Source organism: Drosophila ananassae, chromosome 2R (genome assembly GCF_017639315.1).
Source record: "Drosophila ananassae strain 14024-0371.13 chromosome 2R, ASM1763931v2, whole genome shotgun sequence".
Taxonomy (NCBI): Eukaryota; Metazoa; Arthropoda; class Insecta; order Diptera; family Drosophilidae; genus Drosophila; species Drosophila ananassae.
Window position 1 is genome coordinate 3,460,973 of NC_057928.1, and position 21,032 is coordinate 3,482,004.

At 41.0% G+C, this 21,032-nt stretch overlaps 1 protein-coding gene across 1 annotated transcript; it reads right to left on the reverse strand.

Moving 5' to 3' along the window:
- Positions 1-1,600: 1,600 nt before the first annotated feature.
- On the reverse strand, positions 1,601-4,946 carry LOC6503223 (60S ribosomal protein L10). Its single transcript, XM_001965825.4, has 5 exons — positions 4,856-4,946; positions 4,683-4,714; positions 4,321-4,626; positions 4,085-4,247; positions 1,601-1,833 (listed from the first exon to the last, which is right to left on the reverse strand). The coding sequence occupies exons 2-5, from the start codon at positions 4,703-4,705 to the stop codon at positions 1,669-1,671; spliced, it is 657 nt and encodes a 218-aa protein (XP_001965861.1). The 5' UTR covers positions 4,706-4,714; positions 4,856-4,946; the 3' UTR covers positions 1,601-1,668.
- Positions 4,947-21,032: the final 16,086 nt, after the last annotated feature.

Here is a 21,032-nt window from a genome sequence, read left to right on the forward strand (position 1 = left end):
AGGTGGTCCTGATCAGTGGGTCGGAGCTTATTTCGTGCAGGGGAATAAAAAATGTTTAAGTCGCTATTGCCGCTAAACGAATAAGGATATTTCAAAAATTTAAACGCAATATTTTCGTTTGGGATATTAACATATTTAATAACTAAAAAATAAATTCATAAACATAAAAACAAAAAAGTTTCATACCAAAAACCAAATTAACAGTAATTTTCAAGGCCGCAGCTTATTTCGTGCACTTAATTAGACTTACCATAAAACTCTTATTTTATAACTTAATATTTAGTATGTCCTCCCTTCTGGTTCTGAACAGCAGTCAGTCTGGGAACAATTCCAGACGAGCCAAGTCTTCACAATGCTGGCTGAAAGCTTCGGATCATTGTCCTGGTAGTATCTAAATCTGTCCCGTATGCCCAACTTATCAGCACTTTGAAGCAGATTTTCCTTCAGGAGGTTTGAATACATTTTGGCATCCATAATGCCGTCGTTGAAAACTAAGTTTCCGACTCCTGAGGCTGCCATACAGGCCAAAACCGTAACATAACCTCCGCCATGCTTTGTCGTAGCTTTTAGGTGCTTATTGTCGAGCTCCGTATTCGGTCGCCGCCAAACAAATTGTCTCCCATCCGATCTAAACAGATTGAATTTGAATTCGTCCGCGAATATAACGGCATCCCAAAAGGAAATGGGATGAAGGAGATGCTCCTTCGAACATTTTAACCGAGCCGCTATATTCTTCTTATTAATAAAGAGCTTCTTCCGTGCTACACGACCATTAAAGTTGTGATCGTTTAGCACGCGGCGCACCGTATCAGCACTGAACATTTTTTTCCCATTTCTTGGGCAACTTCAGTCACAATTTTTAGGGGCGGATAACTTCGGGCTCTCCTTAATTTTTCAAACTATCCGGCGCTCCTTGTGTTCGTAAAAAATTTTGTTTGGCGCATTTCGGCCCTTGTCCTCTATCCTATTCTCCCGAACAAATCGCTGGATGATATACTGTACAGTACTAAGGATTTAGAGTGATCAATCCCCGAGATGTAGATTATATAAATAAAGTTATATAATACCAAAAAGCCAAAAAAAAATGGGAGTTTGGCTTAAAATTTAATATTTTTGGTGTATAAATAAGCTGCACAAAATAAGCTGCGGCCTCGAAAATGACTGTTAATTTGGTTTTTCGTATTTAAGTTTTTTGTTTTTATGTTTATGAATTTATTTTTAGGTTTTAAATATATTAATATCTACACTTTTGACCAAAATGATAATTGTGAAATGACCAAGATGCAAGGGTATAAATGAGATTGAGTTAGTGAAGTGACAATTGATGCGTATTCGAGAGAATTTTTTATAAATATTTTTCCTGGTGACTCCTATGTCCCCAATCAATACCAATACAGTGATAAAAACTTTTTCACTTTTAAACAAACTTCTCAAGCCAATCGACTTTTGTCTGGATACACATTACGCAATAAGAACAATAGCTTTCGCTTCTTGTTCGGATGGTACGCACAAATAAAATCCTTCGAAAGAAAGTAATGCCTTAGTAGCCCCCTTTCGAATAATAAGGTATACGGTTAAATTACAAGTTAGAACACATGAGTACGGTCAGCAATTTATGTATTTTTTCCGATTTATACAATTCATGAAAACATACATTTGAAAACATTTTTATGCGTAAACATCTCGCTGAGTTTTCTCCCAAGCAGCCATCGGGCCATGCTCGGGACGGTATTTGACGTTGCAGCCATCGGGTTCCAGACGATTGTCATCACGAAGTTCTTCGTAGCGCTCTCGATCGTATTTAGTAAATCCCCATTTCTTTGAAACGTAGATCTATAAATATAATGAATAAAGGAATTGAATTAAATCATATGGGTATAATTATAATTTTGTTTTTGGGATGTGATCAAAAATCATCAAAATCGTGATTACGGAAAGAATCAATTTAATTTCGCTTTTGTGTCGCATTTACTGAATTTAATTGGATTCAAATTAATTCATTTTATTGCTTGCTGGGAGTAAAGCCATGCAGGTATCTATTATGCACATAAGCCCCTTTTTTGTGCGCACTGCTGATGGAGCCTTTTTTAAAGTCAATCCAATGCAAGTGGCCTGTTACTAATGTATAGATAGACAATTATGCGGAGAAAAGAGGGCGACAGAACTTTCTCTATAACTGCTTCACACTGAAATTAATCCACAATTGCCAAAACTATTTCACAATTAATTATTTGCAGGCCCTATTATCATCTACAAAATATTAATAAAGATATTACAATTTGTTTCAAAAATTGTTTATACAATAGTACATTATCTCAAAAATACCCTGTGCAAGCTTCATGTCGATCGGACTAAAGCTCTCTGAGATACCGATTTTCTAGTTACTTTCTCTCCATATACTTTCAATTGCTTTTAAAACTTTAGACGCGTTTTTCTCAAAACAACTTTTTTAAGTCGGTGCGTAATGTAACTCAAAAAAGTAATGCCCGGATATAATTTTTTACACACCTTTTATGCAATAAATAGTTGCGGATAAACGAACGCTTTTAAAAAAAAAATAAAATTTTTTTTCCCATTTTTTATGAGGAATAATGGGCTAATTTTTATGTAAAAATGGTACCTCCGACTTTACAACCGCGCCAAAAATTCAAAATCGCATATTTTTCAAAATGGTTTCGTTCATCCGCACAAGAAACTAATATTTTAAGTAAATCAATTCAATTTTTTTATTTCCGATAACACTGTAAGGCCAGATTTTACGCACAGCAAGATAATAATTTTTTGAAGCGACTCCGGCCGACTGCCCGTCACGGGATAAATAATAATTATTTCTTAAAAATAAAAATTCCTAGATACTCTCCAAATATAGCCATTTATCGTGTAAAAAAATAGAATAAATATTTTTACCCAGAAATGAAAAAAAAATTGCAAAAATCTGTTTTTTTCCAGCCTCTGAAACCATCCTGCCCCCTTAATATATAAATAATATATAAAAAAATACATAAAAGAACAACCTAACAAATCATAAATAATAATAGAAAGAAGTAAGAAAAGCTGAGGATGGAGCCGATGTTGATCTACCCTTGCAATTAGTTAGCAACTTATATTTTTATATATATGTATATCGGGTCGTTTATAGGTGTCCGATCCCTATGAAAATCTCATTATCAAATAAATTTCCATCCTAATGAAATTTATCAAATCGGGTTACTTTGCCCAAAATGGAATATGTATGTGTTTTGTGTTTGATGTTCTTGAAGTTAGAAAGATGGGTTCTAACTTCAAAAACACCAAAGATATGGATTTTCCGATCAATCAGTTATATGGCAGCTATTAGATATAGTCGACCGATGCCGTTCTGACTTATATACTACCTACAAAAGCATGTGTGCAAAGTTTCAACTCGATAGCTCTAAAACTGAGAGACTAGTTTGCGTAGAATCCGACAGACAGACGGACATGCTCATATTGACTCAGGAGGTGAGCCTGATCGTGAATATGTACACTTTATAGGGTCATTTTTGACCAAAATTATAGTACCCTACAAGGGTATAATAATACAAGGGTATAATAAAAAATTAAACAAGATAACAAAATTAATAGGACAATTTCAATATTATTTTTCGAAAAATACTAATTTTCTTCCAATTATAATTATCGGTATTAAAAAAACTGAACTTTAAAAAATTACCTTTCCAAATTCAATTTTTTTTATTCCCGATTATTATTATAAGACAAATAAGGCATGCTGCTTAAGAAAATATTCTGCGATGATTTATCAATGCAAAGTAAAGCATTCTGCAAGTGACGAATACAAGTTTTGCAACTGTTATATGCATTTATTTTTGTATATTTTTTTTTATTCAAGTTCCTTCCGTATAATGAGGTATTTAGATTATAAAAAGGCCGCTAATTTTCCAACCATGCAAATATTCCAACCAATAATTGCAGCCATACAAATAATCCAACCATGTTTTAAACTTTAAATTTAAATAAAAAAAAGTATTCAAATGGGATGTTTTTAAAATAATTATCTCTATGCCCAATGTTAACTATTGATTTTATTATTATTTAATGGGCTTACCTTCTGACGACCGGGGAACTTGAACTTGGCACGACGCAAAGCTTCTATTACTTGAGCCTTGTAACGATCGCTTGAGCGCACAGACATAATAGGTTGTCCAATGCGAACACGCGCAACAGTGCCTTGTGGCTTTCCAAAAGCACCTCTCATTCCAGTCTGAAGCCTAAAATTTATTTTTGAAACATAAACTTAATAGAATTCTGTAACGAGAAATCTTTAGGCTACAAAAAATTTACCTATCAGCTCCAGCACACGACAACATCTTGTTGATTCGAATAACGTGGAATGGATGCAAACGCATTCTAATATGGAACTGGTCCTTTCCGCAGTATTTAACCAAATACTTGTTGCAACAAATGCGCCCAGCTTCCAAAGCTTCGCTACTCAATTGTTCGTACTCATCAGAAACTAAATGAACGCAAAGGGGGAAGTCTTCAACGGTGGCCTTCTTTCTTCCCAAATCAAATATGCGTATCTTAGGATCCGGAACACCACGACAAAAGCGGGATTTCGGATAAGGCTTATTTTTGCAGTAGCGGTAACTGTAAGACATACACATTTTAATTATTTGAAGAGCACATACGAGTTACGTACTTACCATCTTGCCGGTCGGCGGCCCATTTTTTACAGCTAAAATTATATTCGAATTCAGTATTAAATAAATTTGTTTTGAAATATATAAAATCAACAACCAAAAATGCAATTGAAAATTTAAACAAAGGTATACTGCAAAGTAACGAGTGATCTCGAAAGATTAATTTGAATTCATACCTCTCCGAAAGAAGTGCAAGAAAAGAAGGAAACTTAATAGAACGGAAATAAAATTATGTTCACACCATCGTCACACCACCGTCATATTTTTTTGCGTCAAAATGGAACGTTGGATAGGGAACAAAATAGTATAATGTAAAATGTGTTTAATTTCTTCTTCTTTTGACTATTTATTTGTCAAAAAACATAAGATATAAACTTTATTTTATAACCATAACCTTGTATATTTTTATAAAATTTAAAAATAACCTATTGTTATTTTTTAAGTCATCTTTGTGCTTATCATGTCATGAGTGCGCTATGAGCCATCAGCGACATGTATTGCTACCAGAGCACTTGCAAGCTCTCGAAGATGACTAGTTAATCGTTTCTACTTATCGTTAATCGTTTCTACTATAAGTCTAGTTTATTTAACCTTTTCAAAAAATGTTTAAAAAAAATTATTCTTTTTTTTTTATTTTTATAAATTTGTATATTAATTTAAAAATTTGTTTTTTTTTATTCGATTTGTTCATTTATTTTTTTCCGATTATGTTGCTTCCTAACATTTGTGTTTTTTCTGTAAGTGTTAAACAATAAGTTAAAAATAATTAAAAAGTGCCTGAATTTTTAAAAAGAGAGAAGGAGGCATCTCCGACCCTGTAATGTATATATATTCTTGACCTGATTACCTCCTGAGTTGATATGAGCATGTCCGTCTGTCTGTCGGTTTCCAAGCACACTAGTCTCTCAGTCTTATGAGAAAAATCTAAATGTAATGTTTGCGGATTTCAATTAGCTGGTTCGCATAAAACTAACTGTAAAAGGCAAAATTTTTATACCCTTGCAGAGGGTATTATAATTTTGGTCAAAAGTGTGAAACGCAGAGAAGGAGACATCTCCGACCCAATAAAGTATATGTATATATTCTTGATCAGGATCACCTCCTGAGTCGATATGAGCATGTCCGTCTGTCCGTCTGTCCGTCGGTCCGTCTGTCCGTCTGTCTGTTTCTACGCAAACTAGTCTCTCAGTTTTAAAGCTATCGAGTTGAAACTTTGCACACACCCTTCTTTCCTTTGCAGGCAGTATATAAGTCGGAACGGCCGGGATCGGTCGACTATATCCTATAGCTGCCATATAACTGATTGATCGGAAATGCCATAACTTTGGTGTTTTTTAAGTTAGAGGGTTGGGAGTTTCTACACATGTTTTATTTGACCAAAATATCGTAAGGATCGACCGACTATATCCTATAGCTGTCATAGAACGATCGAAATTGGCATAACTTTGGTGTTTTTTAAGTTAGAAAGATGGGATTTGGTACAGATTCTATTTTGGGGAAAACAATCTGATGTGCCAATTTTCATAAGGATCGGCCGACTATAAACGATCCGCTGTATATCTAATAAAATAAGATGGCGCCACCTAGCGGACTGCGACTGAACTGCAAGGGTATATCAACTTCGGCTCCGCCCGAAGTTAGCTTTCCTTTCTTGTTTTATTTTTGTTTCTGAGTAAATATAATTATTCAATTTTTTTCCACGATAAATGGCTATATTTGGACATTGTCTAAGAATTTTTATTTTTAAGAAATAATTATTATTTATTCCGTGACGGGAAGTTGGCCGGAGTCGCTTCAAAAAATTATTATCTAGCGGTGCGTAAAGTCTGGCCTTACTGTGTTATCGGAAATAAAAAAATTGAATTGATTTACTTAAAATATTAGTTTCTTGTGAGGACGAATAGAATTTTTGATTTAAATTTGAATTGTTAGAATAAGCACACATATGTAAACTTATGAAAAAAGAATAAGAGAAATACGGTGAAGTTAACGTGTGGAAGAAACACGAAGTTTTTCACGAGCTTTTCACACTTTTCGTGGCACACATATTGATTAATAAAGATTATTATTAAGAAATTGTGTGTTTGCTAAAGAAACGTGGAAGCCATACGTCCCGGCGATAACATTTCTAAAAAATTTCGTTCTATAAAACCTCTTTCTGAAAAAACTTCGTTACATACGGACAGGCCCGGCAGGACATGTTCGGCCCGAGTGGGTAGTCCGAAGTGGGCCCGAGTGGGTAGCCCGAAGAGCGACGTTGTTCACCCGATTTTGTGACATTGTCGACCTTAAATATGTTTTCAGACGACGAAGGTCCGAAAAACTTCTCTCATTTAAACAGGATGACCCTGGAATTGTTATCAACAGACGAACAAAACGAACATAATCTGGGATGAGCCCTCTAGCCCATTCGTATTTTTTCAAGAAATTCACAACTCGCCCCAAATTGTTCGCTTGCTCATTTTGCCTTCACAAAAGCTGCAAAAAAATACACAGCTTTTTTTTTTTTTTTTTATTTTCGTATTTTATTTGTTTGCTCTTATGCTAAATATATCCTACCAGTAAATTATTTGCATTACTTTTAATTTAATTTATTATTGGGGCTAGAGAAGCTTGATGCTGCTGTGTTGGACGGTACGGCCGTGAAGCAATGCTTCGCCCAACTCCTGCAACTTAGTCCTACCCCCCGTTACGCACCCTCTCCAGGGCTCTCAGCTCCTTCAAAACCTTTGCCACAAACTTGGCTGTGGTTTCCCATTTGCGCCAGCATTCCAGCATTAGTGGCACCATGCTCTCCGGTGAGAAGGTCTCCTCCAGGCTCTCCTAATGGAGCCTATGCGCCCAATGTCCCTTTGTAGAGTTTTCCCATAAGCTCTGCCAGTTGGCCAGGCATCTAGGTCTCGCCGCTGCCTTCCTAGCCGACGCCAACGCGGTTTCGTCCTGCGCCGTCTCGGCCAGCTCTGACCTCTCCCGGACCAGTTCCCCTAGCGGAATGAGACCGGCGATCACGAGTGCCGCGTCGTCCGACACCGTTCTGAAGGCGCATGACGTGCGTAACGCACAAAGCCGATAATCAGCCTCGATACCCCTCACATAAGACCGCACGGTCATTGCCTCGGCCCACACCGGGGCGGCATAGAGAATTTGCGAGCTTACCACGCTGGTGATGAGCTTACGGCTTCCTTGTGAGCATACTCCAAGTGCTCCCGGAATGAGAGACGCGTGTCCAGCATCACTCCGAGGTATTTGATGGCTCTCTTTGAGGTGATGGCCACTCCTCCTACTCGGACCGTCGTCGTTTCCACTTTTTTTGGCTCGAGATTAGCACTGCTTCCGTCTTGTGCGGTGCCAATTGTAGTCCGGCGGTGGACAGCCAAGCCTCCACTTTTTCGATCGCACGGTTCGCCGTAGCTTTCACCTCCCCGACTGTCTTCGCCACGACCACCACTGCAACGTCATCGGCGAATCCAATTACCGATGTTCCCTCGGCCATTGGAATCCGAAGAACACCATCGTACATCGCGTTCCAGAGTAGGGGCCCGAGCCCTGAGCCTTGGGGGACTTCAGCGGTGACCTCGCGATCTTTGCGTCCCTCGTTTGTGACAAATAGAAGAGATCTATTGCTCAGGTAGCTATCATTAGGAGGTATCCAGGTATGTTTATCCTCATAAGCGCCTCTAACGTCCGCGACCAGTTCGCTGAGTTAAAGGCGTTCTTGATATCGAGTGTTGTTACCAGGCAGTACTTTTTGGTGCCCCGTTCCCACCGGGTGCCTTGAATGGCGCTTGCTGCCAGGTTATACACAGCTGTCATTGGCTGTGTGTTATATGTGGACGTACACCATGCGCATGCTCTGAGCGCACATGTTTCCCGCGTGAAATTCAAAATGTGTAAATCATCCAAGTTGACGATATATGGTATTCGATTATTTCGAGTGGGTAATTTTACTACTCGGGATTTCTCGAGTGGGTCTAGCTACCCACTTAACCCACTACTCCTGCCGGGCCTGCCTACGGATCAATGCGTCGGATTCCTAGCAGATTACAGAAACGAAAGGACTCTTGCGGATCAAGGCAGAGGTAAAGGCGTGGCTGCCCTAGAAAGAAAAGCTAGGTAAGCACGCAGATCGAACGAAGAAGCACACGTATACATGCAGACGCGTCAGAACACGCACGCCGGTTAGAGTGGAGCATGAACATAGAAGTGTGCCAAATTTGTGAGAACAAGAACGAGACAGCGTCAGAAAATTGGGTTCAGTGTGACGTTTGCGGAAGGTGGTACCATTTTGAGTGTGCCGGCGTAGAGGACGACATTGAGAGCAAGGACTGAGTTGCGATTTCTGCCTCGCTTGCAGCCACATAGCACCGTATGGCAGTATGCAAAGATCACCGGTACAGCCACAAACACGCGAAGACGCAATGGCCACCCCCGAACCGCACTACAAAGCGCTAGCTGTCCATACTCTAATCGATACGGCCGGCAGCGGAGAGAACACACACGCGCAGGAAGGAAATCCGGAAAGGACTAGGAACCAATTGCTTTTAAAGATGCTAGAGGAGAAAAGACAATCGGAGGCAAAGTTTATAGAAGAAAAGTATAAACTTCTCATGCAGATGAATCCCACTGATGTACCGGAAGCCGGAATGGTTCGAGCTACAGATTCACCAACGAGCAGTCAAAAAGCGGCCCGGCAAGCTATACCCAAAGATCTTCCAACATTCAGTGGAGATCCGGAGGAGTGGCCGTTATTTATCAGCACGTTCGAACACAGCACCACAGCAGCCGGATACATTAACGTGGAAAACATGCTACGTCTGCAAAAGTCGCTTAAAGGAAAGGCTCGTGAACTGATTATTGTGAACTGGGATAAACTTCTACTTCCTAACCTAGTTCCAGATGTCATCAACACTCTGAAGATGTTCTTCGGCAGACCAGAGCATATCCTAGAAAGAATGGTGGAAAAGGTGCGAAGACTGGCACCACCCAAAGACAGATTGGAGGCGTTAATAGAGTACGCGGTAGCAATTCGCAACGTCTGTGCGATTATGGAGGCATGCGATCTGAAGGCACATCTTAACAATCCAATGCTGGTTAAGGAGCTCGTAGATAAGCTTCCCAACCAACACAAGCTAAACTGGGCAACGCAACCTCGCGACGATAGGATAGCAGCAGTTAAAGCATTCAGCGATTGGTAGTACAAGATCGCAGAGGCAGCATCTTCAGTAGTGGCGCCATCGTTTTACAAATCAAGCGCAGTTAACACTCACAACAGTCGCGCAACGCAAAGACAAGAGGTGGATGAGACCATCACGAGGACAAGCACGATCGAACGCGAGCCAAACGGAAGCAGCTCAGCAGTCAGGTGTTCTTGAACCGCGACACGGAGCACAGGTGGCAGATAATCACATCGAGTAAAGCATGTTTCTGCTGCCTCAAAGTATATCGCAATAGATGCCGAACCGGAAACTGTGGAGTTAACGGATGTACAAGGAGGCACCTACGCAGCTACGTAATGGCAGCAGGATGATCGAAATCTATACATTCCTAGACGAAGGATCATCCGTGACTTTAGTAGACGCATCTGTATTCCAAAGATTAGGAATACATGGCCAAGCTGCGCCAATGTGTTTACAGTGGACCGCAGAAACAACTCGATTTAAGAGTGAATCCGTGAAAGTGTCAGTCCGAAGCTCAGAAATCAATTCCGATAGATTTTATTGGCTAAACAACGCGCAGACCGTTCAGAACCTAGCACTGCCAAAACAGACAGTCGATATGAAAGAACTACGTAGCAGATTCCAGCATTTGAGAGACTTACCGCTAGAGTCCTATTTTGCCCAGCCGACATTGCTAATCGGGTCGAATAATTGGAAGCTAGCAGTCCCTCGCAGGATCCGAGAAGGGAAATGGAACGAACCGATAGCATCGAAAGGTATGCTAGGATGGACCATCCAAGGATAGATGAACCCCCAACGATCCATTGTCATGCATCACTGCGACTGCGATTTGCAGGAGCTTTATGACGACATCAAGGACCATTACAGCCTTGAGACGCTATATTCAGCCGAAGATAAGCTAGCAGTTAAAATATTAGAGACCACCTGCCAAGAGAAGTCAGGAAAATACGAAGTCGGATTTCCGTGGCGTAGTGGCATCGACAAACTGCCAGAGAGCCGCGGTAACGCTCTGAAGCGCCTTACCTGCATAAAGAAAAAGATCTCTCAGGAACCTGATATGTACGAAAAGATTGACGCCCAAGTCAGGAACCTCCTAGACAAAGGGTACGCGGTTAAGCTATCGAAGGAGGAAACCTGCCGTGAGAACAGCCGTACATGGTACCTGCCGATATTCATAGCGCGAAATCCAAATAAGCCGAGTAAGCTAAGGCTGGTATGGGATGCAGCCGCGAAGTCACACGGATGTGCACTGAATGACTACTTAATCAGGGGACCAGATTGCCTGAACCCACTTATAGAGGTCTTACTAGCCCTTCGTGTCAACAAGATTGCGATTTGCGGAGTCTTTGCGGAAATGTTTCACAGGATCAATATCCGCGAGGAGGATATGCACGCTCAACGATTCTTATGGTATGACAGAAGCAGCGATAAAGTAGAAACCTATGTTATTGTAACGGTTTGGCACATGTCCTGAAGGTACTTCGATCTACTAACAGGCTCCAGCCGTGCTCAGGGAAAGTGGGAGTGGTTCTTGTACCTTCAGTAGGGACATGGTCGTCACGCGAATCGTCGTAGATCGAATAGAAAAGAGACTGGGAGAAGGATTCCTAAATAGCATTGTGTTGGGGGGGGGGAGAAAAAAAAGAAAATTCCTTGGCTAAGATGTTTGATGTGGCTAACTGTTGTTTAACTGCAAAGGTGGCGAGATTCCTTCCGGAACCCAAACAAAAGGTGTAGTATAAATTCATTTTAGTTAACGTTATAATTCAGGAAAATCTCTTATAAAATAAATTAACATAAGGTGGTTTGCATTAACCACCTTCGATGCTTAATCGATGGATTATTTTCGATGATAATCAATATTAATATGGCCGTAATTATAACAATTCAATAGTAAAGATAATAATAATTAAAGATAGTTAAAGATAATAATTCAGGTTTGGTGCTTAAAAAAGTAATTTTTTTTTTAAATGGGATTGCTTAGAAATAATAATTCAAGACTTTTCAGAAAATGATATAAAAAATTGATAATTATGGATTTTTAGGTTTTCTTTTTTTTTTTCTTTTTCATTTGGTAAACTATATGATTTGAAAATTGAAGTTTTGAATTTGAAGCTATACGTTTGAAGGGTATTTGAAATTGCTGGATTTTTGTCCTCTCTCGCGGGGATATTTAATAATGTATTTACGTGTTATTTGTAATTTTTTTATATAAAAAAATACATAAAAAAAATCCAAGACTCCACAGGCAGAGGGGCGGAATGTCACTGGCGGAATTTTAGCGACGGGTCGTAAGTATAATCCCTGAAGCTTGGGTGTGGTGCTGGTGCTTACGATGGATGGATGCCGGGGTTGGGCCAGGTGGTGCCTTCAAATCCACTGGCATCGAGGGTCATCCAGCAATAAAAATCCGCTAAACGGGAAAATAAACACTAAGCCAATGCAGGGAATGGCATGGAGCTCAATGTTGATCTAATACACTGATCTAATATTTTTTTATGCACAAATTCAATGGTCCGCCCGCAGCGAGATTCAGAAGAAAAGTGAAAGCTTGTGGCAGACAGGAAATGTATCTTTCAGTTGTCACTTTTTGACAGGTGCCTACGTGGGTGGGTGAATTCCTAAAAAGGGGAGCAGCTGTGGTGGGGGGTGAATGTCAGTTGGGGTCAGCTGAGCCTATCGATATTTTTATTTAGCTGCATTGGGTCCAATTGGTAAAATAGACCATATGTTTTTTTTTTTGTTAACTATTTTTTTTCTCTCCTTGTTTATTAATTTTCAAATTATTTTTTTATTTATTTTTTTGTTTTGGGTTTGATCCAACTAGCGACCCCCACATCACAGGTTTAATTTTGGTATTCATGCCTAAATAAAAGCTAAAAAGGTCGGCGAGTTGGAATTAGGCCTTCCAGATATCCTTAGCATGAAAATTTCCTAGCTCCTTCCCTTTAAGGTCTTCCAATCTATAAATGGCAGAGCCAACTTTCTGTTTTATCCTGGCTTTGATGCCGATTGGCCCCAATTTAGAATTAAAATTCGATGCCAAATTACTAAGCTGAAAATTTCGTTTAATAACCTCTTCCCCTATTTCAAACGATTTTGGTCTTGCTCTCAGATCGTACGTCCTTCTATTTTTCGAGTATGCCCTTTTTAAGTATTTCCCAATATCAGCACGAATGTTTGTAAATTCGTGTTCTCTGTCTATATGTCCTGCTCCACTATTTAACAGATCTAACTTCCTAAGCAACGTGTAATCCTTTCCATGCGTTATCATGTACTGACCAAACACAATACGGTAAGGATCAGCTCCGACTGATTGATGTATGGAGTTTCTCAAAGCGCAGTTTATACTGGGCAGGATGATATCACACTCTCTCTGCATACATAGCTCTCTGCTCTCTACATAGGTTCGGAGCGATGCGTTAATGGAGCGATTAACTCGTTCGGCGGCATTAGCTTGAGGGGCGTATGACTTAATACTACGGGCGTATGCTTAATACCATACTTAGTCAAAAATGCTGCAAACTCATGACTTTTGAATTGCGATCCATTATCACTTACAAAGGATACGGGAACTCCGAAACACGCAAAGATCTCATCCCTTAAGAAGTCTATAATGATCTGGGACGAAAACTTCCGAACAGGCTTTAGAAAAGTAAACTTGGAGAAGTGATCAAGTATGATGAAAATACCTATATTGCCTTTTTTCGATAGTGGATCGAACAATTCACATTTTGCAATATATTGCCGAACGTCTGAAGCCAATCCTGGCCAAAACAAATTTCGTCGGATACCTTCCAAACATTTGGCTACGCCCCCATGTGCCGAAGAAGGCTGATCATGACTAGAGCGGATAACATCCTCTCGCAGGGCGGTTGGAACGTACAATTTCCAAACCTCATCTCTATTTCCAGATGTGTAAAAGCAATTTCGATGGTAAAGGAAATTGTCGATAACTCGGAAATCGGGAAATCCGGCTTCGATAAACTTGTCTTTTAGTGCCGTGTATTCTTCGGATTGAAAGGCACTTGTTAAATCAATTGTTGGTGAAAGCTCTAACTCAATAGCATTTGCCATATCCGCTTCTTCGAAAGAACGAGAAAGCGCATCAGGAACTATATTCTGCGATCCCTTTCGATGTTCAATTTGAAAGGTGTATCGTTGTAATTTGAGTGCCCATCGGGCCAATCTACTACTAAGATCGGGCTTGTTCTTTAACCACCGCAAACTGGCATGATCAGTAACAATTTTGAAAGAATGCCCTTCGATATACATTCGAAACTTCAAAACTGCCAAAACAACACTCTATTTCGGTTACGGTATTAATTACGCTGAGCCTTGTTTAATTTCTTTGACATGTAGGCAATTGGTCTTTCTATTTTGTTGTCATCTGACTGAGCGAGTACCGCTCCCACTCCATGAAAAGATGCGTCACATTGGACAATGAAAGGCTTTTCATAGTTGGGGTGCATTAATAGAGGTGCTGAACATAGTCTCTATTTTATTTCTTCAAATGCGGATTGAGCTTGCTCATTCCATTTGAAAGCCTTTTTCCCTAAGAGCTCCGTTAGTGGAAATATTACGGTGGAGTATTGGGATAAGAACCGCTGGTACCAACCAGTCATTCCCAAAAACCGTCTTAGCTGTTTCTGATGTAACGAACTGTTTATGCTATATTTTGTGCGCAACAAACGCCGCGACTAGCTCACAGAGGTTGAGGGTACGTTCTGCTTCGTTCGGAATGCTTCGTTTCAATCAAATACCCTTAGAATAAGAGAATCTCACAGGCTGTATGGCTCAGCCGACCGACCGCTCGCACTCCCGTTGATCCCCGATCCCCGCTCCGGGTTGGTGCCAATACACACGCCCTCCCAAAGCTTGCGCCCGGCAGGTCGTGCGGTCTTGGTGCCTGGCACCGATACGGCTCACGGTTCCATTCGTTCGGACTCACGGACTCTGGTTGCGGGGCCTGTGCTGTTGCTGCTGTCTTCTGCGCTGGTCTTCTGCTGCCGCTGCTCCTCCGTCGCCGCCGCTCCCTCGTCGTCGCTGCTCTTCTGACGCTGATGCTCCCTCGTCGATGCTGCTGCTTCCTCGTTGTCGCCTCTGCTGTTGCTGCTCCTCCTTGATGGGTGCCGTGGACCTTCGGAATCTTTGGCTCGCTGGGATTGCCCTTTTGCCGTGGCCGGCACCTAATCCGTGTTAACAGACCGAGTGGCTCACCTCCCAGGCGTACGCCGGGCAGGATATGCCCCTCGCTGCTTAGCGGCCGGATCAGGGCATGAAGGGCCTACCTACCGCACAGGACACGCCTCCTGGTCGCGTTCGCCACTCGCCTCCAAACACCTGCGTGCCTACGCTCCGCAGAATCTATGGTAGGCCAGAGGTTTGGGCGTCGCGTCTCCTTTAAATCCAGGTGATACGCTGTCCATACGCTCCAGCGCCTGGATCAGGATTCTACTGACTTTTCCAGGGTGTCCCTGCGTGGTTTTACTTGTGGGCTTGAGTTCCCGAGCTGGCTACCCCTCGCGTTACAGGATCACACCTGGTTCGAACGGACAGAAGCCGGCAAGGCGTACGCCAGGCTGATCCGTCTTTGCCGCTACTACACCAGGATACCTGTTGTGTCCGGGAATAACTCAACCCGACTCGTTTACCCTTGGGCCTCAGTTTTGCCGCGGATCCTTGATCCTTTCCCCTTGCTCCTTCCTTGACTCGCTATTAATCGAAGATCCTTGCTCACAGGCTTTAAAGGACTTAAGACTGTCGGACTTACCCACGGGGGGTCCTTCAGCCTGTACTCCTAATTCCTCCAAGGAAACTTTCCTACTTGAATGTCAGACTTACCCACGGGGGGTCTTTCACTCAACTCTTCCAGCTTCCCTAGAAGACTCGGTCCCGATTTGCTCCAGGGGCCCTCCTTATACCTTGCAAATCTACTTCCTGCCGTTAATCCTCCGCTCATTTACTTTCTCCGTTAGCTTTCTCCAATTCCCGCCGCATTTCTATCGGCGGGCTTTCTTTACTTGTCCCCCCTGTTTGCCCCGCTTGGGCCTCCAATCCGTATTGTTATTGTGCAGGTCAATCCTCCAGATATCCCCGCTGCCCCCGCATGACGTCTGTGCTCGACGCATTTCTCCCTTTCCGTTTTTCTAAACACAGTAACGCTTGCCCATCCGACGCTGCCGTGCTGACTTGCTTGCTCCCGCACGACCAATGGTCACACATATACATATGGTCCTGACATATACACGTCCTCGTGTCTATAATCAACATCTGAATTTCATTCCACTTTATAATTTTAGTTAATGCTTTCAAAGAACTTAATCACATAATCTTAACTTCATATAATGTTCATTAACATAACTAAACTTCTATTTTTAACATATCTCTTATGTTCTCCAATAAACCATTTCCATACAAAAGATCAATAAATCGTTTTTAAATTATACATTAATCAGTTAAAATAGTTACTTCGTAACCCAAAATACATAACTAAACTTTTACAAGCCGCTTTTTAAATTCTTCACCAAACACATTGGCTTCACACATTTTCAAACAAATTAAATTGTCCATCGCCTAAGAACACGGCTTCACAAATTCATTAATCTCATTACTCGTCCATCGCCCAACAGTTGGCTTCACGAATTCATCAAACATATTTCTAATGCAACTCTCGTCCATCGCCAATCACATGGCTTCACGAACACTCTCTTTTTCAACAGACTTTTCCAACTGATATTGTTCTTTGTAATTTACATCAAGCTCTTCTGGAATTTGCACTACCAGTAACTTTCGCAAACTTTCGTGTGGATACTTGTTACGCCTATTGTTCTGTGTAGACTTTAAAACGTATCGGTCTGCGTCCAATACCTCGACCACCAAAAAGGGTCCTCTGAACTTAGGATCTAATTTAGTTTGCTGTCTCTCGCTGTTTTTAAGCAGCACAAAGTCCCACACACAGAACCCTATTACTTTAGCCTTATTTTTATCAAATTTTATCTTCTCACATCTAGCGGCGTCCTCCATGTTCTTAGCGACCATCTCCCTTGATTTAATCTTGTCAATTTCATCTTCGGTATCACTAATAGGTATCAACCCTAGTGGTCGCCCAACTTTACCAATCAAAAGTTCTTTAGGACTTCACTTAGTTCTACGATTAACTGTACAGTTAAGAGCTAACTGTACATCCACTAGTGCGTCCTGCCACGATCTAGAGCTTGTCTCAACAGCCGTCAAAAGATTCTTCAGTGTACTCATGACCCTTTCAACTTGACCGTTGGCTCGACTTGCGCCCGTTCCAATTAGATGTAATTGTATTTTTTGGCTAGAACAAAATTGCACAAACTTTGTGCCTGTGAAACTGCGCCCGTGATCGGCAATTAAACGTGTTGGTACGCCAAAAATAGCAATAGAAGATTTCATTGCGTTTATACAAGTATTAGTTCCTTACGATCGCTTTTTTCGCTCAATTTACCCGATATATCTATGTGAATAGTGTGCCAAGGAATGCTTATTTTTGGAATTGGGTGTAATTCCATTTGAGGTTTTCCTGACGTACCCTTAGACACTCTGTTTTCCACGAATCTTCGAACATATTTTGCCATACCTGAAAACCAGTAATGATCATACACTTCATTAAGTGTTTTCTCCCAACCTAAATGCATGATAGACTCATGCACCTGATTTATAACTGACCAGCGACGACCAGAGTACGAGGAACTACAGGTAAACAACGAGTTCTTGAATTCCTTTGAATCTTTCTATACAAAACATTTGATCTAAATTCAAAGGCAACTAATGCTAATGGTAAATCGTCATTCTTCAACTTAGTTAAGACTTCTGATATTTCTGGATCCTTTTGTTGTTCCACCAGTATCCAGTTCTCCGATATTTCTATTAAGTCAATTCGTTTTTCTTCTACTTTATTTGGTATTGATTTATTTTTTTGACACACCTGGTTCCTAGATAAAAAGTCAACGTGTGCCATATGTTTACCTTCCCTGTATTCTACTTCGAATTCAAATGTTTGTAGGAACTCCCCCCAACGATAAATCCTAGGTGATAACTCGACTTTATTTTGGGAAGATTTGATTGAGCTGCAGTCAGTAAAAATTACGAATTTTCTCCCATGTAGATAGTGACGAAAATGTTTTACTGCTTTCACAACGGCCAACGTTTCCAATTCATATGATGTATATCTGGACTTGCCGGGGCTAGTTGCTTTTCTAAAGTATTCAACCACATGGGGTTTAGAGTTTATGCGGTGCAAAAGGATGGCACCATACCCGATAGAGCTGGCGTCGGTATGCAGTTACTTATGATTTTACTGCGAATTCGTTCATGTTGTGTTTGCCAATCAAATCTAATCTTTTCAGATGTGAGAAAATATAAAGGCTTCATCAGTTGAGAAAACCCAGGGATGAATTGACGAAAATAAGACGCTAGCCCAATAAACTGTCTTAAAGAAGTAACTGACTTTGGTGGAGGCAACGCCACTAGTGATTCTATTTTGTTAGAATTTGGACGTATCTCCCCCGCTTGTATCTCATAGCCCAGGTAGCGCACTGAAGTTCTCAAGAAAAAGCACTTTGAAATTTTAAAAGTGAATCCTGCCTTCACTAAAACGTCTAATACAAGTTTCAAACGTTCATACGCTTCTTCCTTCGTTTCTGAAACAATTAATATGTCATCCATATAAACAATTACAAACGAATGAGCAAGACTGCCTGACTGCAAGACTGAATGTTGGTTTAGCAATGATATTAAAATTTCTTTTTCATTTTCGAACATTTCCGTTTCAATATTATCAAAATTAGTAGGTTGAATGGTTTCACAAATGTCTACAACTTTAGATTGAACAATTTTAAAATTATCATAGGAGACTTCTACAGTAAACCCTTGGACAATATTTCTCTGCCGATTACAATATTATTTTTCATACATTCGTCTGGTCATGATGTTTGATTCAACTTGTTAGGTACTATAGGTATTGGCATTACCTATCCCCTTTAAAGAAATAACGTTATATAACTTAACGAATTCTCTTACCAGCTAACTTATTAGAAACGCTTTTCTTAATTAATGAGCACTCAGCTCCCGAATCAAATGTAATTGGAAATCTCTCACCATTGACCAGCATACTCGATTGAGGCTCCACTTTAGCGCATAGCTCCACTCTTTTTTTCTGTTCTGACTCCCAATCCAGCGTTCTGCACTTTTTTTTGACAATTAGTGGCTATGTGTCCCGGCTCCTGACATCTGTAGCACGTTACGTTAGTCCTTCCATGACAGGGCTGCGCTGACCGCCACTCCTTTTCAGTTGTCAAAACCTGGGATCCGGATGTACAGTCTTGCTTTTTATGGCCTAGTTTTCCACTCTGGTAACATTTGATTTCCGCTGTTTTAGCTCGCTTCGTCTCTGGTTCCCAGTTCGTTGCATTAGGGCGCTCTCTTAGCGCTGAGAATACTTGCAACTCCGCTTGCAGTTCTCGTCGATTGCTAACATGCGTTGTGTGTATCATTCGCTGCAAACGCCGGTCGAAATTAGCCATGTGCCCAAGAACCAACGCGATGGAAATTTGTTCTGAACTCAAATTGCGAAGTTTTGTGCACAGTGACGTCACACAGCGACTTGCAAAAACAGGCAGGCTTTCGCCATTGCTTGGACGGCTATTAAGAAGATTTAAAATGACGGCGGCCGGCGTCTCTGAAGTCTCGTTTCGCTGCTCAATCAATTGCCGAAACTGTTGCCAAGTTATTCCCGGGTAACATATTTGAGATAACCATTGCGCCGCTGTACCTTCCAAAGCTTTACTTAACGCTAATATAAGAGCGCTGTCACTTAATAGTTTTTCTCGTAAGATGATGTCGACCGTAGCACACTACTGCGTGGCATCCACACCGGATCAACGTCCGGATTATATTTCGGCAGGCAAATCTCGCTAGTCGGTTGCAACTCACTCGCCGGCATCTGTAGCCTCTTAACCAGTTCCAGAAAGTTCCGATTTTGTTGTTCTAACAGAGCGAATACGTCTCTAGAAGTAGTTTGGTTAGGGCCGTATCCCACTTCTGATGTCGGATAAGTTAAGCCTTCTCCTCGCGGGGTCTCGGAATTTCTTTGTTCGTTCCCCTGGTGGTGTTCCATGCCATGTTCTGGCTGATGCAGCGAGTCTTCGTTGCCTTTGTGGCTCATCTTTTGTCAAATAATGTTAGCAGTAAAGTCCACACGTCTAGCTCTATACGAAACAGAGATGAAAAAGAAAGAAGGACCAGATCTAGCAACACAACGAAGCCACACACGGCCTTAGTTCGCAAACTAAGTCCTCATCATACCAGGACTGTTATATTTCCGCACGACCAATGGTCACACCTTAAAGTCTAATGTCTAACGAAAGACTGAATTACTTCCTCTCCGACATGTATATATATATTTTTTTTTTTATATTTTTTCATAATAATAATTTTTTTTTGTTAACCTTTTTTTTTATATTTCTTATCTATTATATTTTTTTTATTTATTATTTCTTTTTTTTCTTGTATTTTTTCTTTTCATTTTTTTTCTTTTTCCTTTTTTTATAAATTTTTTCTTTTCATTTTTTTTTAAATATATTTAATATTATTTAAAATTTTTTTATAATATTTTTTCTTATTTTATATATATATATTTTTTTGTGTGTTTTTTTTTTTATTCGTGTTTCTGTGGTTTATGCCTGCGCCGACTCCTGCGCTTGGGCTTTCAGCTCACTCAGGTGGGCCCTTTTCCTTCCTTGTGCCAGCGTGCCGTAGCACAGCAATCACTGGCGACACAAAGTTCACCACCGTGTACGGCCCGTCGTACTTTGGCGCTAACTTTGCCGTGAATCCTTCGGCCGCCTTGGACAAATGGTGCTCTTTTGCCCACACTGTGTCGCCGATCTTCGGGCTCCACTCCCGCCTCCTCAGATTGTAGTGCCGAGCTTGCTCCTGCGCCGTGCGCTCAATGTTTCTCCGCACCAGCTCGAACACTTCCTGTAATTTTGTCGCATTTTCTGAGGGAGTGGCTTGTGCTTCTCCTGTCCCCAATGCCCCTTTGTCGAATATTGCTTTCGGCCTTGGTTTATGAAGCAAGGTGAGTACCCCGTGGAGTCCGACACGCTCGAATTCACCGCCAGCATCAATTCTGGCCAGTGCTCGCCCC